The 24839-nt window shown below is 43.2% G+C and overlaps 1 protein-coding gene and 1 pseudogene across 2 annotated transcripts in view; both read left to right on the top strand.

Annotated features, from left to right (window-relative positions):
* The window catches only part of LOC311134561 (nuclear factor of activated T-cells, cytoplasmic 3-like), a 65233-nt pseudogene extending 60078 nt beyond the window's left edge, over nt 1-5155 (top strand). The window contains exons 7-9 of the transcript in view: nt 56-111; nt 221-1288; nt 3769-5155. The product of the transcript in view is annotated as a nuclear factor of activated T-cells, cytoplasmic 3-like (transcript). The remainder of the gene's footprint in view (nt 1-55; nt 112-220; nt 1289-3768) is intronic.
* A 3549-nt stretch (nt 5156-8704) lies between these two features.
* LOC311134636 (E3 ubiquitin-protein ligase AMFR-like) overlaps nt 8705-24839 on the top strand; it is a 34236-nt gene continuing 18101 nt past the window's right edge. Inside the window, exons 1-9 of the mRNA XM_084168372.1 lie at nt 8705-9704; nt 10490-10582; nt 11165-11329; nt 11573-11725; nt 12158-12198; nt 12828-12960; nt 13179-13312; nt 13505-13615; nt 13799-13998. Coding sequence (XP_084024498.1) covers nt 9456-9704; nt 10490-10582; nt 11165-11329; nt 11573-11725; nt 12158-12198; nt 12828-12960; nt 13179-13312; nt 13505-13615; nt 13799-13998 — 1279 coding nt within the window. The 5' untranslated portion in view covers nt 8705-9455. The remainder of the gene's footprint in view (nt 9705-10489; nt 10583-11164; nt 11330-11572; nt 11726-12157; nt 12199-12827; nt 12961-13178; nt 13313-13504; nt 13616-13798; nt 13999-24839) is intronic.

Here is a 24839-nt window from a genome sequence, read left to right on the forward strand (position 1 = left end):
AACTTCAGCAGAGGTTTATTAATGTGTTATTAATTGTGATGTTTTATCTCTCCAGATGGACACACACAATGGGAAGTTGACGGAAAAGTTATTGGAGAAAAGAGTAAAAGAGTAAGTAGTAATGTACATTACGTTATTAAAAGTTACATGAAATGGACTTCACAGAAACTGTGGATCCCTTGAATAGATAATAAATCATTTTGAAACATTCTCTTTGCAGTCCAGAATCGTGGTTGAGATTCCTACCTACCACAACACCACTGTGAGCTCTGCAGTCCAGGTGCAGTTCTACGTGTGTAACGGGAAGAGGAGAAGAAGCCAGACACAAAACTTCACATACTTGGCTGGTGCTTCTCCACACCATTATCCCACTGCCATTGACTGTGCAGTTGTGGCTACTCGGGTGAAGCAGGAGCACGGAGACTCAGCCTATCTGTCTACCTGCACCAATCCCCCTGGCCTGTATCCAACCAGCAGCCAGCTGACTTCTCCTGATGGGGCCTTCTCTCAGGACAGGCCCTTGTATGGTTCCTCTGGTGTCCACCCAGTGCCTTGTGGTCCATCCTCCCAGGCAGCATACACTCCCTCTGGCTCCGCGCCTCTTCAGCACTCCCCTCACCTCCACAGCTACAGCCCCCGTATGGGATACCAGCGGATAAGCCTTATGCATACACCTGACCCCATGCCACCCCCTCGGACAAGGCCTGTCTACCAGGCCACACAACACAATGTGCCTTACAGCGGCCAGGCCAGCTCTCCCATGAGACCTGGCCCTGCCGCACCCCAGGTCAATCGACCTCAGTCTGCCCAGACCAGACCAGCTGCCTCCAGCCCTCATAGGGAAAGTGTGATGTACCAGAGTCTCATTGGACCTGATCTCTCTGGCGCCACTCTCCAGTCTGCAAGAACCCACACCCAGAATACAACCCAGCTGCACTCTCTAAGCTACCACTGCTCCCACTCAGACTCTGACCTAGCAGCCTTACAGGCTGAGTATAATTTGAGCTATCACTCTGCCAGAAACTTGCCTGCCTCGTATTCCCCCACCCCTGGAGCACAAGCAACCTGCTCCACCTCCCCGTCAGCATCAGCCTCCTCTTGGGGTCCCCTGAGGCACCTGTCCCCCAGCAGAGCCCAGGGCCTGGCCTCTAGTATCGACCCCCAGGAGTGTCCCCCAGCCCCCAATTTCCTCTTCTCAACGACCAAGGGAAAGTGAACATCAAGCAGGAACCAGAGGAGAAGCTGCCCCTCGGCTCCATGGGGCTCCAAGAGATCACACTGGATGATGGTAAGAGGCTCAGATGATACATGTTTTCTAGGGTATTTAGAGCACAGTTACTACTGGGCCATTAGTTATGAATGAAGCGACAGAATAGATGATTTTACCCTCTCTGATCGGTTTTATTTATTTTATTCTCAGGAGAGTTACTTTAAACAATCGGTTAGAAAGCAGAAATAAAGAACATTACAGTGCAGGAATCAATGGATGCCGTTGCACTGTGGGCTAGGTGATAGGCAGCAGTAGGACTGGCTGTAATTACAAGCCTTCAGGGGCCAGGCAATGAACCATAAAGCTCTCAGGCTCTCACCATGCCGACCAGATATTGTAATTAATCACCTCTCGCTGGACGGACTTTGTTTGTCCCGACCACACAGTCAGTGACTGTGGCCCAGTTTTGTTGTCACCATAGGCATATGCCCACTAGGTCTTTGTTTGCTATCCTACAGGGCTGCATGGCTGCCTGCCCATGTGTGTGTGTGCGCGATTGTGCACATATGTGTATGTGTGTTTGCGTACATTATGATCTAGGTCAGGGCTCTCCAACCCTGTTCCTGGAGAGTTACGTCCTGTAGGTTTTCGCTCCAACCCTATTCTAGCATACCTAATTCTAATAATTAGCTGGTTGATCAGCTGCATCAGGTTAGTCACAACTGGGGTTGGAGTGAAAACCTATTACTGGGTAGCTCTCCAGGAACAGGGTTGAAGAACCCTGATCTAGGTTAATTATAGGCAGGGGCCCTGGTTGCTAGTTGAGGAGATTACACTTTTAACTGTGGTTGGAATAGCCTAGACACTATAATCACACAGAGGAGGCTAAAGGTACCTTGCATGCTAATCTGCTTCAGTTACTGTCTGTGGCACAGCTGTCACAGGGCAGTGATGGCAGGAATTCATAACACCCGCACAACCCCCTCACTACATACGGCTTGGAAATAAGACCACTGGTCTGAGTTGGTGGAAGGGTCCTCTTTGAACTTGACTTTCACCCTAGAGGGTTTCTGATACTTAAATTAAGATACAGCAAGCTTATGCCACATTAGGTGATATTAGATAATGATTTAATTCAAAGGATTGAATCTATTTTAATTTCAAATGACAGTGATGTCATTGATCTACAGTGAAAAATGTATGCGCTCACTAACTGTAAGTCGCTCTGGATAAGAGCGTCTGCTAAATGACTAAAATGTAAATGTAAAATGTGCTGGGATCTTTTAGTTTTAGTGATTTTGTTTTGCTTAAAGCAGAAACTAGTTTAAGGCCCTTACAGTGTCTTGTAACTGGTATTGGAGGAAGGGAGCTGGTGCAGTCAAGCTGTCTGAGTTCCCGTCAGTCTGTTGGTTGGGACAGCCAGGGACTGGATATTTCGGCCCCACGGTGCTAGCCTGGTGCTGTGTGTTTGTTTACATATGTTTGTTTGGGCTGCAGGTAAGCGGTTAGAGCGTTAGGCCAGTAACCGAAAGGCCTAAAGGGTTGAATACCCGAGCCGACAAGGTGAAACATCTGTCGGTGTGCCCTTGATCAAGGCACTTAACCCCAATTTGCTTCAGGGGTGCCGCACTACTATGGCTGACCCTGTAAAACAACACTTTTCACTGCACCTATTCGGGGTATGTGGCAATAAAACAAGTGTTTTGTTGTTGTCTATCATCTACCCTCATACACAGCTTGGGTTTCAAACACACCACATTTTCATGGGCAGGCTATGAATAGACAGTGTATATGTGGCCATTCAATCCATGTGTTTTTGTTGCACTGTGGGGAATATAAATAGACATCACAAATACAGACTGGAGCCTCAGCCTTCCACATGGATCACACCCTTTGATAAAGCTCCAGAATATGTTCTCACCATACAGCCAATTCTAACCTTTAGACCAGGCCTCAATGCTTGGTTGTTTTTCATAATGTGTGACATCTCTAGATGGAGAGTGTCACTAAAATAACACAATGTACAGATGTAGGATCTTAATTTGATCAGTATTTTGTTGATGAGGATTTTCCTGCACTGCAGAAAATGCAAATGCTTCTAAAGTTTGTAATTTCCACTTAAAAATGTCAGACCTGATTTGCCCTAACGTAAAGTTTATCAACCCCTACAAAGAATATCCATTAATTATAATTGACATAATCATTCACATTTCCTGTTGCTGCAGGATTCTTTTCCAGCTTTAGCAAACTGGCTCAAATTAAGTTCCTACATCTGTACCAACAATGCACTGTATGTTTTTACATTTTACATTTACGTCATTTTTAGCAGACGCTCTTATCCAGAGCGACTTACAGTTAGTGCATACATTTTTTATTTATTTTTTATACTGGCCCCCCGTCAGTGTTGTATTGCTTGATGTGTCATTTACTTACTTTTACGTTTGGGATTTGGTTTAGATTTAAAAGATGGGCAATGCTGCCCTCAGATGGCTGAATCAACTATAAAGAAACCAACGACGAGACTTGAAACTAAACCCCTGTGTGTCTCTCTTTTGCAGTGAATGAGATCATCGACAGAGACATATCTCAGCTCAGTGGTGATGGTGCAGCAGAGTCCAGCCAACCAGGACAGGATCCTTATGGATGGGATACTGTGATACTCCAGTGATAATGTTCTTCCATTCTTTGGCCTTCATTCGTTTTCTAATCATCATTACTCAGGACATGAGTTGACTGGCGCTATCTATGCATTTGGCAGTTCTATTATTAACTGATCACAATTTTGATGACAAAACTGTGGTGGCTTAAAGAGATTCTCCAGTACTTTTGTATACTTTTTAGCCAGTAGTTCTGAAAGTTGCGCTCACAAGCCAAAAGTTGGCCCTGAAAATTGCGTATTATGTCACGTACTGTATGTGCACCAAGTCATTGCGCTCTCTCGCTCTGCTGCGTGTGCATCTTGCCAGCTGTCACTCAAACGGCGAGGGGCTGAAGCTCATTGGTTAGAACTTGAATAGCTAGGGGGCTGGCCCATGTGGGAGAAAATGTAGGGGAAATGGTAAAGTACCGCTTCCCGAAAACAGTCGCTTTCAAACTAGGGATTCGTGGCTAATTGAGATAAGACAGTAATTCTGCTCATAGATTATGCATGCATGAACTACACATTGACACATCCAGCCCAAAGTGGGAGGTTTAAAAAATACTTAGTAGTCACCAAAGTTCCCAAGCATGTCTTTAACTGGTACAGATAACACAGTCACTGGTCATTCATACATCTATGGAGGTGGATAGGTTGTAAAGAAGTTATGCCTGTTTGTTTGCCTATCTAACAGCTCAGGATTTTCAAGTCAAACTAAAATATATTTTAGGAAAAAAGATGTCTATGCCTCTCATACCAAAGATTTTCCTTTGTCGCCTTTTGAAAAAGGTCAGAGATTTACATTTTAGTCATTTGGCAGACGCTCTCATCCAGAGCGACTTAGTTAGTGAGTGCATACATTTTTCATACTGGAGAGATGGAGGCACAGCTAAAATATGTCAACTAATGTCTGTAAATGCATAGAAATTACGCATTTGCTGTTGAAAGAACCTTGATGTCAATGAAGAGGCTGAAGAAGACCAAATACTAAATGCTGTATTAATGTAATATTTATTGGCAAAATACATTAGATTTGAATCTATTTTTGTAATACTGTAGCTCTTGCAGTTGTACGATTCTTTAGAATAATTAGACATTTTCATAACCTTATATTGCCTGCCTGGTATTTTATGCCAATTTTCTATTTTAAGATTTTTCTTTCCAAAGAATGTACAATATTAGAAATAATTATATGACACTCTTTGGCAATATGCTAGGTGTGAAGCAACTATTTCAAAGTCAAAGTTTCTTCATCAGGTGGTTTTGTTCAATTAAAAGAAAAGCAATAAAAAATCCTGTTGGCTGTATCTATGAGTGGTTTCAAAATCATATAGGACTACAACAGGTGGGTCGTGGGTGTAGGTGGTTACACTTACTTTCTCCTTTTTTTCACACTCAGTCAACACATGCATGATGTTGTGACCACAGGAATGGGACAACATGTACAGTGTCTTCAGAAAGTATTCACACCCCTTTACTTTTTCCACATTTTGTTGATACAGCCTGAATTTTAAATTGATTAAATTGAGATTTTGTGTCACTGGCCTACACACAATACCCCATAATGTCAAAGTGGAATTATGTTTAAAGAATATTTTTCAAATTAATTACAAATGAAAAGCTGAAATGTCTTGAGTCAATAAGTATTCAACCCCTTTGTTATGGCAAGCTTAACAAGTCACATAATAAGTTGCATGGACTCTGTGTGCAATAATAGTGTTTAACATTATTTTTGAATGACTACCTCATCTCTGTACCCCACACATACAATTATATGTAAGGTCCCACAGTCGAGCAGTGAATTTCAAACATAGATTCAACCAGAAAGACCAGGGAGGTTTTCGAATGCCTCGCAAAGAAGGGCACCTATTGGTAGATGAGTAGAAAAGAATAAAACAGACATTGAATATTCCTTTGAGCATGGTGAAGTTATTAATTACACTTTGGATGGTGTATCAATACACCCAGTCACTACAAAGATACAGGCGTCCTTCTTAACTCAGTTTCCGGAGAGGAAGGAATGCTCAGGGATTTCACCATGAGGCCAATGGTGACTTTAAAACAGTTACAGAGTTTAGTGGCTGTGATAGGAGAAAACTGAGGATGGATCAACAACATTATAGTTACTCCACAATACTAACCTAAATGACAGAGTGAAAAGAAGGAAGCCTGTACAGAATACAGTGGCGCAGCAGTCTAAGGCACTGCATCTCAGTGCTTGAGGCGTCACTACAGACACCCTGGTTCGATTCCAGGCTGTATCACAACCGGCCATGATTGGGAGTCCCATAGTGCGGCGCACAATTGGCCCAGCGTCGTCCGGGTTTGGCCAGTGTAGGCCGTCATTGTAAATAAGAATTTGTTCTTAACTGACTTGCCTAGTTAAATAAAGGTTAAAAATATATATATTCCAAAACATGCATCCTATTTGCAATAAGGGACTATAATAAAACTGCAAAAAATGTGGCAAACAAATTAACTTTATGTCCCGGATAAAGCACTAAATAAACTTCAGTTAGTGTTAAATACAGCTGCTAGAATCTTGACTAGAACCAAAAAATTTGATCATATTACTCCAGTGCTAGCCTGGCTTCCTGTTAAGGCTAGGGCTGATTTCAAGGTTTTACTGCTAACCTACAAAGCATTACATGGACTTGCTCCTACCTATCTATCCGATTTGGTCCTGCCGTACATACCTACTACACGTACGCTACGGTCACAAGACGCAGGCCTCCTTATTGTCCTTAGAATATCTATGCAAACAGCTGGAGGCAGGGCTTTCTCCTATAGAGCTCAATTTTTATGGAATGGTCTGCCTATCCATGTGAGAGACGCAGACTCGGTCTCGACCTTTAAGTCTTTACTGAGGACTCATCTCTTCAGAAGGTCCTATGATTGAGTGTAGTCTGGCCCAGGGGTGCGAAGGTGGACGGCAAGCCAATGGAGTGACGAACCGCCCTTGCTGTCTCTGCCTGGCCGGGTCCCCTCTCTCCACTGGGATTCTCTGCCTCTGACCCTATTACGGGGGCTGAGTCACTGGCTTACTAGTGCTCTCCCATGCTGTCCCTAGGACGTGCCAGGCTTTTCCCCCCCCTCTATACTCGACTTGAGTGGGTTGAGTCACTGAAGTGATCTTCCTGTCCGGTTTTACCCCCCCCCCCCTCGGGCTTGTGCGGTGAAGGACATCTTTGTGGGCTGTACTCTGCCTTGTCTCAGGGTAGTAAGTTGGTGGTCTCTTGATATCCCTCTACTGGTGTGGGGACTGTGCTTTGGCAAAGTGGGTGGGGTTATATCCTGCCTGGTTGGCCCTGTTCGGGGGTATCGTTGGACAGGGCCACAGTGTCCCCCGACACCCCCATTCTCAGTCTCCAGTATCTATGCTGCAATAGTTTATGTGCCGGGGTCAGTCTGTCCTATCTGGTGTAATTCTCCTGTCTTATCTGGTGTCCTGTGTGAATTTAAGTAGGCTCCCTCTAATTCTCCCATATCTCTCTCGCTCGCTCTCCCCTCCCAGAGGAGCTGAGCCTTAGGACCATGCCTCAGGACTACCTGGCCTGATGACTCCTGGCTGTCTCTGTCCCCAGTCCACCTGCTGATCCAGTTTCTGCTGTTTTGCCTGTGGCTATGGAACCCTGACCTATTCACCAGATGTGCTACCTTATCCTGGACCTGCTGTTTTCGACCCTCTCTCTCCCTCTCTGTCTCTTACTCTCCCTCCCTCTCTCTACCGCACCTGCTGTTTCGACCTCTGAATGCTCGGCTATGAAAAGCCAACTGACATTTACTCCTGAGGTGCTGACCTGTTGCACCCTCTACAACCACTGTGATTATTATTTGACCCTGCTGGTCATCTATGAACTTTTGAACATCTTGAAGAACGATCTGGCCTTAATGGCCATGTACTCTTATAATCTCCACCCAGCACAGCCAGAAGAGGAATGGCCACCCCTCAGAGCCTGGTTCCTCTCTAGGTTTCTTCCTAGGTTCCTGCCTTTCTAGAGAGTTTTTCCTAGCCACCGTGCTTCTAGATCTGCATTGCTTGCTGTTTTGGATTTTAGGCTGGGTTTCTGTATAAGCACTTTGTGACATCTGCTGATGTAAAAATATTTTATAAATACATTTATTGAAATTTGATGTAATACAAAGTGTTATGTTTGATGCAAATCCAACACAACACACTCTTCATATTTTCAAGCATGGTTGTGGCAGCATCATGTTATGGGTATGCTTGTCATCGGCAAGGACTAGGGAGTTTTTTAGGATCAAAATAAACGGAATGGAGCTAAGCGACGTACCCAGAAAGACTCACAGCTGTAATCGCTGCCAAAGGTGATTCTAACATGTATTGACTCAGGGGTGTGAATACTTATGTAAATTAGACATTTCTGTATTTCATTTTCAATACATTTGTTAAAATATCTAAAAACATGTTTTCACTTTATCATTATGGGGGTATTGTGTGTAGATGGGTGAGAAGAACATATATTTAATCAATGTTGAATTCAGGCGTAACATAACAAAATGTGGAATAAGTCAAGGGGTATGAATACTTTCTGAAGGCACTGTAGGTATGATGCCTGACCCTGAATGAGGTCCCTGGCTGAGACAAAATGGCTGCGTTCACACAGGCAGACCAATTCTGATATTTTTCCACTAATTGGTATTTTGACCAAATCACATCAGATCTTTTCACAGTAGATCTTTTCAAAAGACCAATTAGTGGGGAAAAAGATGAGAATTGGGCTGCCTGTCTAAACGCAGTCCATGTAACTAGAGCGCTCTCTGGTCCAGCCAATCCAGAGAGAGGAATCCAGACGGTCCAAAACCGGAAGTACACAGAAAGAGACGCAAGAAGATGGAAACTCTGAGATATTGCTACAGAAACAGGCAATAGGAGGGTCGACACAGTTAAGCCTTTGACGGTTTTTTCCCCCAGAGAGACGACGATATACGATAAACAGTTGGTATTTGGTGACATCGTGCATAGTTATCAGCGTGGACGAATTGTCATATCAGCGTTTTTAATCATGGTTACTAGCTAGCTAAGCTGTTGATTTACCTGTCGTCCATATACCTACCTAGCTAGCTATCCAAGGAGGATACATATCAAACGTTACCACGTTATTAGCTACAAACGAGAATATGAAATTAACGTTTTCTAAGTAACGTTAGCGAAGTTAAAGGTGCACTATGTATAAATCGCTCCGCCATTTCCTGCCTGTTTGCTAAAATTCTAATAGTTCGCCTAATTTCAGTTTGTGACAAAACAAATAGAGAATCATTGTACCATATAAACCGCCGCGAAATATATTTTCAATAACCAAAAATATTGTTTTTTCAGCTGTTTGAAGCTGGTGTAAAGTAAAAGTGCAAACTTAAAAACGGGAAGCATAGATATAGCGCACATAGAACAGATCTACCGCTTCTTAGACTTGCTTTCAATGAGAATTACATATCTATTACTAACATTTGTGATTTTGGTGAATTCGCCCAAAAAGTGACATTGCAGCTTTAAATCGCTGGTTGACAAAAAGCTCTCGAAATAGTAGGGGTTCACTCAATCCCTTATCTGAATTATCCAAAGTGGCAAACCTTGCGCCAGTCAACATGCCTTTGCTGTTTTTGGAGAGATTTCCATGGCCCAGTTTGCAGACATACACAGCTCTGAGTGCTGTATTTCTCGCGGGGGCAATCTTAAATGGCTACTACACTGTCCCAGAGCTAGTAGAGTACACACAGACACAGAGCAGGACTCCCGTAGAAAGTGATGATGTTGATGATGACCCAATCACCAGCCTTAGCGATGTGGCAGCCACTGTCCGGTTGTACCTGGTCTCAGACACCGTTTTTGTTTGGGTAAGTTCATGAACTCAGCTTCTGTGGTTTGTTGATCGTCATGCTTTGAATTGTACTGAATTATCAGAATATTGTGTAGCGGACTAAACTCCACTCCGTGGTAAAGGAAGTTTATGATGAACTTCAACAACGGCGTGGAGCCGAGACCAGGCTTTGCGTAATCTAACGTTAGCTCCGACATCGATTTGCCTAAAGTTAATACTTCAAAAAAAAAAAAAAAATATGAAACGGCCAACTTGTACCTATGTTTGTCTTCTGTAGTTGTGTGCCTTTGTTTGCTGTAGTCCAACATTTTTCAATAAACGTTATTCAAATACAACCACCGACTGTTTATTGCTGTTGCTCTAAGATGGCAACTCAGTGTAAATGCGCATGTGCCCATTGAATCTCAACAAGGAAAGTCAGTATTTAATTATCGTTTATTGAAAAGTATGGATTTCAGCAAACAAAGGCACGCATCTACAGAGGACAAACGTGGGTGTTTCATAATTTATATTTTTTGAAGTATTGACCTTGGGTGAATCGATATAGTCCGAGCTAGATTCCACAAATCCTGGTCTCGGCTCCACGCTGTTGGTGAAGTTAATCAGAAACTTCCTTCACCGTGGAGATTAGTCTACTAGATACTGTGCTGAAAAAGAACAAAAAACCATCGCAATTGAGACTTTCGTAACCTGGGACAAACTTTTACCTTGATGTTGAAATAATGGATTTAGGAAATTGTCAATTTGCTGTTTCATTTGATGGCTGATTTAACTTTCAATTCAAAATGTCATGTTGATCAGGTGATGGTGAATACAGCCTGCTGTGTCCTGATGCTGATTGCAAAGGTGATCCAGTGCATTGTCTTTGGGCCACTCCGTGTCAGTGAAAAACAGGTAAGTAGGAATGTGTTTTGTGTTTGTCTAGGTAATGTAATTAACCAGGTAGCCTAATGTTTTTCCTGGAAACCCATACTGCAAACTGCCAGGTCCCATGTAACTGGGGTATAGTGGGAATGTAATTTAATTAGTAGTCATTGAGACATGCATGAGTAGATAGAGGCCACTATCATAAACATTTTATTATGCAGCTGTATTAAATCCTAGGCAATGAGTGATTCCTCACGAAACCCAGACGAGAGGCCTGGGTAAGGCCAAAATGTCATGAATATAAAATAAAATTGTATTTGTCACATGCGCCGAATACAACAGGTGTAGACATTACAGTGAAATGCTTACTTACAAGCCCTTAACCAACAATGCAGTTTAAGAAAAAAATAGCAAATAATTAAAGAGCAGCAGTAAAATAAAATAACAGTAGGGAGGTTATATACAGGGGGTAAGAGGGCTGTAAAGCGGCTGCCATCTTCTTCGGTGCCATTTCTGTGTATATGCCAACTTTGATCAATCATTTCTCAATTATGCTTTTAGATACAAATGTGAAATATGTCAACAATCCTGCTTTCTCTGCCTATACAGCACCTGAAGGACAAGTTCTGGAACTTCATCTTCTACAAGTTCATCTTCATCTTCGGGGTGCTGAACGTTCAGACGGTGGAGGAGGTGGTGATGTGGTGTCTGTGGTTCGCTGTCCTCGTCTTCCTGCACCTCATGGTCCAGCTCTGCAAGGACCGCTTTGAATATGTACGTTTCCAATAGTCCTAAATAGGAGTTATCCTCTTCTGACAAACAAAAAGAAGTCCCAATATTGTTTTATCATTTGTATTCAGCCAATATCTGTAAGGCTAACCAATAGCGTCTTTGTTCTGTAAAAACAACTATAATTTCCCCGGTTCATGAATAGGGTTTTTGCTGTTATGACATTCTGTTATCCTCCACGGCAGTATCGTACTTTATAATTGAGTCATATCTTGTGTGTTGTTACAGCTGTCGTTCTCACCCACCACTCCTATGGGCAGTCGTGTGAGGGTTCTGGCCCTGCTGGTGGGTATGCTGCTGACCTGCTGTGGCCTGGCTCTGCTCTGTGGTCTGCTGGGAAACCCCCACGGCATGCACACCGTCGCCTTCATGGCCGCTGAGGTAGGATGCCTGGAGCCCGCTCCCCAAGTGGAGCTCAACTGTCTTTACTGGTCCTCTGTAGCTCAGCTGGTAGAGCACGGCGCTTGTAACGCCAGGGTAGTGGGTTCGATCCCTGGGACCACCCATACACAACAATTTATGCACGCATGACTGTAAGTCGCTTTGGATAAAAGCGTCTGCTGAATGGCATATTATTATTATTTCCTTGATTCATCATGTCTTCTCTCCTTAGGAGAGGAATTTTTCTACAATGCATTTTGAGATGGAGGCGACATTAAAAAGTATTTGTTGGATACTCTTGCCTTTGTTTCTATATGGATAAACATTTGCTGTGTAGTGCTTATGTCTATGTTTAATGTATACATCATGGCCTTATCTGATGATGCTCCCTATTATCTAACCAGACCATTGTTTTCTTATGTTTCCCTTCAGTGTATGCTGGTGTCCGTTAGAACTGGACATGTCATTATCCGGTAAGTGATTGTGCAGGCAATTGCCAAAATATTGTATATCTTGTATGAACTCATTACCAACTGGTGGTACATCTTGTTACGTTCCCCAGCAAGAAAACCCAAAATGGCGCTCAAACAGAAGGGGGAACTAACAGAGTCATTGACATCAACCAAAACGAAACCGGTGGGGTTTTAGGAGAGGTTCTAAAAGACTAATGGGGGTGTCCACTGAAAGTTGCATAGCAACAACAACTCAAACCTAAAAGACACCCACTAAGGGGGAAACAAAAGAAAAACCCACACTAAACTTAAAGACAGGAAGCAAACCAAAATGAAAATAGGGAAGATCAGATAAAGGATTGTTTGTCTGGAAATCAAATAGGGAGCCTCAACTAAAGGTGTTGTCTCTCCAGACAACTGGAGCACTGGGCCAGCCACTCTTAAATATCACCTGGGCCAGCACAGGTGAAACACCATCCCACTAATGAGATGACAAACCAGCACAGGTGTAACACATACTGACTAACGAGGTGACACCAGTCTGTACGCCCCACGTGTTAACGTCCAACCTCGAAAAATAAATGGAAAAACCAAAGCCTGTAACAATCTGACAAGGCCACACACACTGAACATGTTCCTGCTCCCTCCAGGTACTCCATCCACCTGTGGGACCTGAACCATGAGGGCACCTGGGAGAGTAAAGGATCCTACGTCTACTACACTGACTTTGTGATGGAGCTGGCTCTGCTAGGTCTGGACCTCATGCACCACATCCACATGCTGGTGAGTTCAACCCCCCATCTTCAGACATCCACTCACTTTCACAAAAAACAACTGCACAAGAGTGGCATGTCCCTAATTTGAGTTATTACTAGAGTTGTTACTAAGGTCTATTTATCCAAGGGTCCCTTCATGTTGTAACCACAATGTCTTCTTTCTACCAACTCTCTTGCTCCTTTCTCTTCTTTATACCCCCTCTCTTTCTTTCCCTCTCTTCTCAGCTGTTTGGTAACATCTGGCTCTCTATGGCCAGTCTGGTGATCTTCATGCAGCTGCGTTACCTGTTCCACGAGGTGCAGAAGAGAATCCGTCGCCACAAGAACTACCTACGTGTCATCAACAACATGGAGGCCAGGTTTGTTGCTCAGTTAACTAGCTTGATCTTTCTACATACTGTACAGTACCTGTGTATTTATTTACATGACATTGTGTTATAGCTGTATCCATCTATGCTCTGAGGCATATTTATAGGCAAAATATGAATTTCCATGATCTGAAAAGAAAATGGACAAAGTATTGTTCTTCTAGATATATTGGTTGATTGCAGGTTTGCTGTGGCCACCTCTGATGAGCTGATAGCCAACAATGATGACTGTGCTATCTGCTGGGACTCCATGATGACAGCACGCAAGCTGCCCTGTGGACATCTCTTCCACCAGTGAGCAGATATGCAAAAACTCTTAACCCCCATGCAGTGCACATTTCAGCTACCACAACAACTATCTATTCTGCTATACAGTATAACTCCAGTCCATTATCATGATTTAACATTGTGTGCCTAGTGCTACATAAAATCAAAGCATTATTATGGTCAGTATTAAGTGTGTTTTTGTGTGCACAGCTCCTGCCTGCGTTCCTGGTTGGAGCAGGACACATCGTGTCCCACGTGCCGTATGTCTCTGAACATCAGCGAGGGGGCCGGATGGGAGAGAGAGGAGAGGCAGAGAGAGGCCATGCTGGAGGACAACATGGGCCCTGAAGGCCCTGGACCCGAGGCAAGGCCACACCTCAACCAGCACAACCACTTCTTCCACTTTGACGGTGAGGCCCCAACATTCACCCAGTATACTCACTTTTCTAATAGCACTCAATTTATTTCACAGGGACCGGACACATTAATCAACATTTAGGTTTAAGTGTAAATCATAGTCCCACATCTCATTGTGACATAGCTACGCGGTTCTGAGACTGCCGTCCGCGGGGGACGCACAACATTTTCAACCAACTCATTTCTGGTATGTGTCCTCTATATTTATTTGAATGTGTTGACAGTTGGAGAAATTGCTCGAGCCGTGCTGAGAATTCGGAAAGTATGAAAGCCAACAGTCCAATATTCTAGATCACTGCTTTGCGTACGCATACACGTTTTGGCACTTTAAAAATAAGTAAATTAGTAGTAGGTATTATTTGTTTGTCGCATTCAAATAATGAATTGTACACCAATTTACAATCATAACATCAAATAGTTAAATCCTAAACTAGTAAAACACTTTTAATACAATACAATGTTAAAATATGCAATATACATACACAGAGTGTACAAAACATTAAGAGCGCCTTCCTAATATTGAGTTGCACTCCCCCCTTTTGCCCTCAGAACAGCCTCAATTCGTCGGGCGTGGACTCTACAAGGTGTCGAAAGCGTTCCACAGGGATGCTGGTCCATGTTGACTCCAATGCTTCCCACAGTTGTGTCAAGTTGGTTGGATGTCCTTTGGATGGTGGACCATTCTTGATACACACAGGAAACTGTTAAGCGTGAAAAACCCAGCAGCGTTGCAGTTCTTGACACAAACCATTGCGCCTGGCATCTATTCCATACCCCGTTATAATAATAATAATAATATGCCATTTAGCAGACGCTTTTATCCAAAGCGACTTACAATCATGCGTGCATACATTTTTTGTGTGTGGGGGGTCCCGGGGATCGAACCCACTACCTTGGCGTTACAAGCGCCGTGCTCTACCAGCTGAGCTACAGAGGACCACCGTTCAAAGGCACTTAAATCTTTTGTCTTGACCATGCACCTTCTGAGTGGCACACATACACAATCCATGTCTCAATTGTCTCAAGGCTTAAAAGTCCTTCTTTAACCGGTCTCCTCCCCTTCATCTATTCTGATTTTGAAGTGGATTTAACATGTGACATCAATTTTTATTTGTCACATGCGCGGAATACAACAGGTGTAGACCTTACCATGAAATGCTTACGTACAAGCCCTTAACCAACAATGCAGAGTTTAAAAAACGTGCTAAATAAACTAAAGGAAAAATAGTAACACACAATAAAATATCAATAACTAGGCTATATACAAGGGGTACTGAGTCAATATGCGGGGTTACAAGGTAGTTCAGGTAATATGTAGGTCAGGTTAAAGTGACTAGGCATAGATAATGACAGAGAGTAGTAGCATCTGTGAAGGAATGTGTGTGTGTGTGTGGCGTCAATATGCTTGTGTGTGTTGGGAGTGTCGGTGTACTCCTGAGTGGCGCAGTGGTCTAAGGCACTGCATCGCAGTGCTAACTGTGCCACTAGAGATCCTGGTTCGAATCCAGGCTCTGTCGCAGCCGGCCGCGACCGGGAGACTCATGGGCGGCGCACAATTGGCCCAGCGTCGTCCAGGGTAGGGGAGGGAATGGCCGGCAGGGATGTAGCTCAGTTGATAGAGCATGGCGTTTGCAATGCCAGGGTTGTGGGTTCGATTCCCACGGGGGGCCAGTATAAAAAAAATATGTATTCACTAACTGTAAGTCGCTCTGGATAAGAGCGTCTGCTAAATGACTAAAATGTAATGTAAATGTAGTATGTGTGAGTGTGTGTGGTTAGAGTCCAGTGAGTTTACATCAAGCCTGTGCAAGAGTCAGTGCAAATAATAAAATAAGGGGGTCAATGCAAATAGTCCAGGTGGCCATTTGATTAACTGTGAAGCTGGGTTATGGCTTGGGGGTAGAAGCTGTTTAGGAGCTTTTTGGTACCAGACTTGGCGCTCCGGTACCGGTTGCTGTGCGGTAACAGAGAGAACTGTCTATGACTTGGGTGGCTGGAGTCTTTGACAATTTTTAGGGCCTCCCTCTGACACTGCCTGGTATAGAGGTCCTGGATGGCAGAGAGCTCGGACCCAGTGTTGTACTGGGCCGTACGCATTACCCTCTGTAGCGCCTTGCGGTCGAATGCCGAGCAGTTGCCATACCAAGCGGTGATGCAGCCAGTCAGGATGCTCTCAATGGTGCAGCCATTGGTGAGTCTGTCATGGAAAGAGCAGGTGTTCTTACTGTTTTGTATACTCAGTGTATACAAAACAACAATACTATAAAGACAAGGTGTGGGTGGCAGCTTTGTATTTGTATGTATTATGGTCCCCATACTCTTCCTGGGGTCCAGCAACATTAAGGCAGAGATATATATATATATATATATATATATATGCATATATATGCATGCAGTGGGGAGAACAAGTATTTGATACACTGCCGATTTTGCAGGTTTTCCTACTTAAAAAGCATGTAGAGGTCTGTAATTTTTATCATGGGTACACTTCAACTGTGAGGGACGGAATTTAAAACAAAAATCCAGAAAATCACGTTGTATGATTTTAAAGTAATTAATTTGCATTTTATTGCATGACATAAGTATTTGATCACCTACCAACCAGTAAGAAGTCCGGCTCTCACAGACCTGTTAGTTTTTCTTTAAGAAGCCCTCCTGTTCTCCACTCATTACCTGTATTACCTGCACCTGTTTGAACTCGTTACCTGTATAAAAGACACCTGTCCACACACTCAATCAAACAGACTCCAACCTCTCCACAATGGCCAAGACCAGAGAGCTGTGTAAGGACATCAGGGATAAAATTGTAGACCTGCACAAGGCTGGGATGGGCTACAGGACAATAGGCAAGCAGCTTGGTGAGAAGGCAACAACTGTTGGCGTAATTATTAGAAAATGGAAGAAGTTCAAGATGACGGTCAATCACCCTCGGTCTGGGGCTCCATGCAAGATCTCACCTCGTGGGGCATCAATGATCATGAGGAAGGTGAGGGATCAGCCCAGAACTACACGGCAGGACCTGGTCAATGACCTGAAGAGAGCTGGGACCACAGTCTCAAAGAAAACCATTAGTAACACAGTACGCCGTCATGGATTAAAATCCTGCAGCGCACGCAAGGTCCCCCTGCTCAAGCCAACGCATGTCCAGGCCCGTCTGAAGTTTGCCAATGACCATCTGGATGATCCAGAGGAGGAATGGGAGAAGGTCATGTGGTCTGATGAGACAAAAATATAGCTTTTTGGTCTGAACTCCACTCGCCGTGTTTGGAGGAAGAAGAAGGATGAGTACAACCCCAAGAACACCATCCCAACCGTGAAGCATGGAGGTGGAAACATCATTCTTTGGGGATGCAAAGGGGACAGGATGACTGCACCGTATTGAGGGGAGGTGGGATGGGGCCATGTATCGCGAGATCTTGGCCAACAACCTCCTTCCCTCAGTAAGAGCATTGAAGATGGGTCGTGGCTGGGTCTTCCAGCATGACAATGACCCGAAACACACAGCCAGGGCAACTAAGGAGTGGCTCCGTAAGAAGCATCTCAAGGTCCTGGAGTGGCCTAGCCAGTCTCCAGACCTGAACCCAATAGAACATCTTTGGAGGGAGCTGAAAGTCCGTATTGCCCAGCGACAGCCCCGAAACCTGAAGGATCTGGAGAAGGTCTGTATGGAGGAGTAGGCCAAAATCCCTGCTGCAGTGTGTGCAAACCTGGTCAAGACCTACAGGAAACGTATGATCTCTGTAATTGCAAACAAAGGTTTCTGTACCAAATATGAAGTTCTGCTTTTCTGATGTATCAAATACTTATGTCATGCAATAAAATGCAAATTAATTACTTAAAAATCATACAATATGATTTTCTGGATTTTTGTCTTAGATTCCGTCTCTCACAGTTGAAGTGTACCTATGATAAAAATTACAGACCTCTACATGCTTTGTAAGGAGGAAAACCTGCAAAATCGGCAGTGTATCAAATACTTGTTCTCCCCACTGTGTGTGTATGTATATATATATATATTAGACACAAACACAGTTGAAGTCGGAAGTTTACATACACTATGGTTAGTCATTAACTTGTTTTTCAACCACTCCACAAATGTCTTGTTAACAAACTATAGTTTTGGCAAGTCGGTTAGGACATCTACTTTGTGCATGACACAAGTAATTTTTCCAACAATTGTTTACAGATAGATTATTTCACTTATAATTCACTGTATCACAATTCCAGTGGGTCAGAGGTTTAAATACACTAAGTTGACTGTGGCTTTAAACAGCTTGGAAAATTCCAGAAAATGATTTAGAAGCTTTAGAAGCTTCTGATAGGCTAATTGACATACTTTGAGTCAATTGGAGGTGTACCTGTGGATGTATTTCAAGGATGAAACAAAAATAGAACTGTTTGGCTGTAATGACCATCGTTATGTTTGGAGAAAAAGGGGGATGCTTGCAAGCAAAATGGCTTAAGGACAACAAAGTCAAGGTATTGGAGTGGCCATCACAAAGCCCTGACCTCAATCCTATAGAAATGTTTTGGGCAGAACTGAAAAAGCATGTGCGAGCAAGGAGGCCTACAAACCTCACTCAGTTACACCAGCTCTGTCAGGAGGAGTGGGCCAAAATTCACCCAACTTATTGTGGGAAGCTTGTGGAAGGCTACCCAAAACGTTTGACCCAAGTTAAACAATTTAAAGGCAATGCTACCAAATACTAATTGAGTGTATGTAAACTTCTGACCCACTGGGAATGTGATGAAAGAAATAAAAGCTGAAATAAATAATTCTCTCTACTATTATTCGGACATTTCACATTCTTAAAATAAAGTGGTGATCCTAACTGACCTAAGACAGGGACTTTTTACTAGGATAAAATGTCAGGAATTGTGAAAAACTGAGTTTAAATGTATTTGGCTAAGGTGTATGTAAACTTCCGACTTCAACTGTGTGTATACAGTATCTCACAAAAGTGAGTACACCCCTCACATTTTTGTAAATATTTGAGTATATCTTTTCATGTGACAACACTGAAGAAATGACACTTTGCTACAATGTAAAGTAGTGAGTGTACAGCTTGTATAACAGTGTACATTTGCTGTCCCCTCAAAATAAAAATAAATAAAAACAACTAACACCCATTGTAAAGTGGTTATCCCACTGGCTATAAGGTGAATGCACCTATTTGTAAGTCGCTCTGGATAAGAGCATCTGCTAAATGATGTAAATGTAAAATAACACAACACACAGCCATTAATGTCTAAACCGCTGGCAACAAAAGTGAGTACACCCCTAAGTGAAAATGTCCAAATTTGCCCCAATTAGCCATTTTCCCTCCCTGGTGTCATGTGACTCGTTAGTGTTACAAGGTCTCAGGCGTGAATGGGGAGCAGGTGTGTTACATTTGGTGTCATCGCTCTCACACTCCCTCATACTGGTCACTGGAAGTTCAACATGGCACCTCATGGCAAAGAACTCTCTGAGGATCTGAAAAAAATAATTGTTGCTCTACATAAAGATGGCTTGGGCTATAAGAAGATTGCCAAGACCCTGAAACTGAGCTGCAGCACGGTGGCCAAGACCATACAGCGGTTTAACAGGACAGGTTCCACTCAGAACAGACCTCGCCATGGTCGACCAAAGAAGTTGAGTGCACGTGCTCAGCGTCATATCCAGAGGTTGTCTTTTGAAAAATAGACGTATGAGTGCTGCCAGCATTGCTGCAGAGGTTGAAGAGATGGGGGGTCAGCCTGTCAGTGCTCAGACCATACGCCGCACACTGCATCAAATTGGTCTGCATGGCTGTCGTCCCAGAAGGAAGCCTCTTCTAAAGATTATGCACAAGAAAGCCCGCAAACAGTTTGCTGAAGACAAGCAGACTAAGGACCATGTCCTGTGGTCTGATGAGACCAAGACAAAGACAAGTGTGTCTTGCCTACAGTCAAGCATGGTGGTGGGAGTGTCATGGTCTGGGGCTGCATGAGTGCTGCCGGAACTGGGGAGCTACAGTTCATTGAGGGAACCATGAATGCCAACATGTACTGTGACATACTGAAGCAGAGCATGATCCCCTCCCTTCGGAGACTGGGCCGCAGGGCAGTATTCCAACATGATAACGACCCCAAACACACCTCCAAGATGACCACTGCCTTGCTAAAGAAGCTGAGGGTAAAGGTGATGGACTGGCCAAGCATGTCTCCAGACCTAAACCCTATTGAGCATCTGTGGGGCATCCTCAAACGGAAGGTGGAGGAGTGCAAGGTCTCTAACATCCACCAGATCTGTGATGTCGTCATGGAGGAGTGGAAGAGGACTCCAGTGGCAACCTGTGAAGCTCTGGTGAACTCCATGGCAATTTCTCTCATGGAATAGCCTTCATTTCTCAGAACAAGACTAGACTGACGAGTTTCAGAAGAAAGTTATTTGTTTCTGGCCATTTTGAGCCTGTAATCGAACCCACAATTGCTGATACTCTAGATACTCAACTAGTCTCAAGAAGGCCAGTTTTATTGCTTCTTTAATCAGCACAACAGTTTTCAGCTGTGCTAACATAATTGAAAACGGGTTTTAAAATGATAAACTTGGATTAGCAATCACAACATGCTATTGGAACACAGGACTGATGGTTGCTGATAATGGGCCTCTGTACGCCTATGTATATATTCCATTAAAAATCAGCCGTTTCCAGCTACAATAGCCATTTACAACATTAACAATGTCTACACTATATTTCTAATCAATTTGATGTTATTTTAATAGACAAAAAAATTTCTTTCTTTAGAAAACCAAGGACATTTCTAAGTGACCCCAAACATTTGAATGGTATTGTATGTGTGTGTTTATATATATATATATATACATACATACATACATACATACATACATACATACATACAGTGGGGAAAAAAGTATTTAGTCAGCCACCAATTGTGCAATTTCTCCCACTTCAAAAGATGAGAGAGGCCTGTAATCATAGGTACACGTCAACTATGACAGACAAAATGAGAAGAAGAAAAAATCCAGAAAATCACATTGTATGAATTTATTTGCAAATTATGGTGGAAAATAAGTATTTGGTCACCTACAAACAAGCAAGATTTCTGGCTCTCACAGACCTGTAACTTCTTCTTTAAGAGGCTCCTCTGTCCTCCACTCGTTACCTGTATTAATGGCACCTGTTTGAACTTGTTATCAGTATAAAAGACACCTGTCCACAACCTCAAACAGTCACACTCCAAACTCCACTATGGCCAAGACCAAAGAGCTGTCAAAGGACACCAGAAACAAAATTGTAGACCTGCACCAGGCTGGGAAGACTGAATCTGCAATAGGTAAGCAGCTTGGTTTGAAGAAATCAACTGTGGGAGCAATTATTAGGAAATGGAAGACATACAAGACCACTGATAATCTCCCTCGATCTGGGGCTCCACGCAAGATCTCACCCCGTGGGGTCAAAATGATCACAAGAACGGTGAGCAAAAATCCCAGAACCACACGGGGGGACCTAGTGAATGACCTGCAGAGAGCTGGGACCAAAGTAACAAAGCCTACCATCAGTAACACACTACGCCGCCAGGGACTCATCCTGCAGTGCCAGACGTGTCCCCCTGCTTAAGCCAGTACATGTCCAGGCCCGTCTGAAGTTTGCTAGAGTGCATTTGGATGATCCAGAAGAGGATTTGGAGAATGTCATATGGTCAGATGAAACCAAAATAGAACTTTTTGGTAAAAACTCAACTCGTCGTGTTTGGAGGACAAAGAATGCTGAGTTGCATCCAAAGAACACCATACCTACTGTGAAGCATGGGGGTGGAAACATCATGCTTTGGGGCTGTTTTTCTGCAAAGGGACCAGGACGACTGATCCGTGTAAAGGAAAGAATGAATGGGGCCATGTATCGTGAGATTTTGAGTGAAAACCTCCTTCCATCAGCAAGGGCATTGAAGATGACACGTGGCTGGGTCTTTCAGCATGACAATGATCCCAAACACACCGCCCGAGTGGCTTCGTAAGAAGCATTTCAAGGTCCTGGAGTGGCCTAGCCAGTCTCCAGATCTCAACCCCATAGAAAATCTTTGGAGGGAGTTGAAAGTCTGTGTTGCCCAGCGACAGCCCCAAAACATCACTGCTCTAGAGGAGATCTGCATGGAGGAATGGGCTAAAATACCAGCAACAGTGTGTGAAAACCTTGTGAAGACTTACAGAAAACGTTTGACCTGTGTCATTGCCAACAAAGGGTATATAACAAAGTATTGAGCAACTTTTGTTATTGACCAAATACTTTTTTTCCACCATAATTTGCAAATAAATTCATTAAATTCTACAATGTGATTTTCTGGGAAAAAAATTCTCATTTTGTCTGTCATAGTTGACGTGTACCAATGATGAAAATTACAGTCCTCTCATCTTTTTAAGTGGGAGAACTTGCACAATTGGTGGCTGACTAAATACTTTTTTCCCCCACTGTACACACACAGTCAGTCAGTCAGTCGTGGTCAAAAGTATTGGTCTTCACAAAGTTCGCTGCTTCAGTGTTGAGATATTTTTGTCAGATGTTACTATGGTATACTGAAGTATAATTACAAGCATTCCGTAAGTGTCAAAGGCTTTTATTGACAATTACATTAAGTTTATGCAAAGAGTCAAGTGTTGAGTCTTCTTTTTCAAGACCTCTGCAATCCGCCCTGGCATGCTGTCAATTAACTTCTGGGCCACATCCTGACTGATGGCAGCCCATTCTTGCATAATCAATGCTTGGAGTTTGTCAGAATTTGTGGGTTTTTGTTTGTCCACCCGCCTCTTGAGGATCGACCACAAGTTCTCAATGGGATTAAGGTCTGGGGATTTTCCTGGCCATGGACCCAGAATGTCGATGTTTTGTTCCCCGAGCCACTTAGTTATCACTTTTGCCTTATGGCAAGGTGCTCCATCATGCTGGAAAAGGCATTGGTCGTCACCAAACTGTTCTTGGATGGTTGGGAGAAGTTGCACTCGGGGAGGATGTGTTGGTACCATTCTTTATTCATGGCTGTGTTCTTTGTGAGGGAGCCCACTCCCTTGGCTGAGAAGCAACCCCACACATTAATGGTCTCAGGATGCTTTACTGTTGGCATGACACAGGACTGATGGTAGAGCTCACCTTGTCTTCTCCGGACAAGGTGTTTTCCAGATGGCCCAAACAATCGGAAAGGGGATTCATCAGAGAAAATGACTTACCCCAGTCCTCAGCAGTCCAATCCCTGTACCTTTTGCAGAATATCAGTCTGTCCCTGATGTTTTTCCTGGAGAGAAGTTTCTTCTTTGCTGCCCTTCTTGACACCAGGCCATCCTCCAAAATACTTCGCCTCACTGTGCGTGCAGATGCACTCACACCTGCCTGCTGCCATTCCTGAGCAAGCTCTGCACTGGTGATGCCCCGATCCCGCAGCTGAATCAACTTTAGGAGACTGTTCTGGCGCTTGCTGGACTTTCTTGGGCGTCCTGACGCCTTCTTCACAACAATTGAACCTCTCTCCTTGAAGTTCTTGATTATCCGATAAATGGTTGATTTAGGTGCGATCTTACTAGCAGCAATATGCTTGCCTATGAAGCCCTTTTTGTGCAAAGCAATGATGACGGCACGTGTTTCCTTGCAGGTAACCATAGTTAACAGAGGAAGAACAATGATTTCAAGCACCACCCTCCTTTTAAAGCTTCCAGTCTGTTATTCTAAATCAATCAGCATGACAGAGTGATCTCCAGCCTTGTCCTCGTCAACACTCACCTGTGTTAACAAGAGAATCACTGACATGATGGCAGCTGGTCCTTTTGTGGCAGGGCTGAAATGCAGTGGAAATGTTTTTTGGGGATTAAGTTCATTTTCATTGTAAAGAGGGACTTTGCAATTAATTGCAATTCATCTGATCACTCTTCATGACATTCTGGAGTAAATGCAAATTGCCATCATCAAAACTGAGGCAGCAGACTTTGTTAAAATTAGTATTTGTGTCATTCTCAAAACTTTTGACCACAACTGTGTGTGTGTGTGTGTGTGTGTGTGTGTGTGTATATATAATAAATATATATATATGTAATATTTTAAATTGTGTGTGTATATTTATGTGTGTGTGTGTGTGTGTGTGTGTGTGTGTGTGTGTATATATATATATATATATATATATATATATATATATATATATATATATATATATATATATATATATATATATATATATATATATATATACACAATTACATTTCATAACACTTTACACAATACATTAAGTGTGTTCCCTCAGGCCACTACTCTACTACCACATACAGTTGCTTGCGAAAGTATTCACCCCCCTTGGCATTTTTCCTATTTTGTTGCCTTACAACCTGGAATTAAAATGGATTTTTGGGGGGGTTTCTATAATTTGATTTACACAACATGCCTACCACTTTGAAGATGCAAAATATTTTTTATTGTGAAACAAACAAGAAATAAGACAAAAAAACAGAGAACTTGAGCGTGCATAACTATTCACCCCCCCAAAGTCAATACTTTGTAGAGCCACCTTTTGCAGAAATTACAGCTGCAAGTCTCTTGGGTATGTCTCTATAAGCTTGGCACATCTAGCCACTGGGATTTTTGCCCATTCTTCAAGGCAAAACTGCTCCAGCTCCTTCAAGTTGGATGGGTTCCTCTGGTGTACAGCAATCTTTAAGTCATACCACAGATTCTCAATTGGATTGAGGTCTGGGCTTTGACTAGGCCATTGCGAGACATTTAAATGTTTCCCCTTAAACCACTGGAATGTTGCTTTAGCAGTATGTTTAGGGTCATTGTCCTGCTGGAAGGTGAACCTCCGTCCCAGTCTCAAA

This window comes from Coregonus lavaretus, assembly GCF_964263955.1.
Source record: "Coregonus lavaretus genome assembly, chromosome: 9".
Lineage (NCBI taxonomy): Eukaryota > Metazoa > Chordata > Actinopteri > Salmoniformes > Salmonidae > Coregonus > Coregonus lavaretus.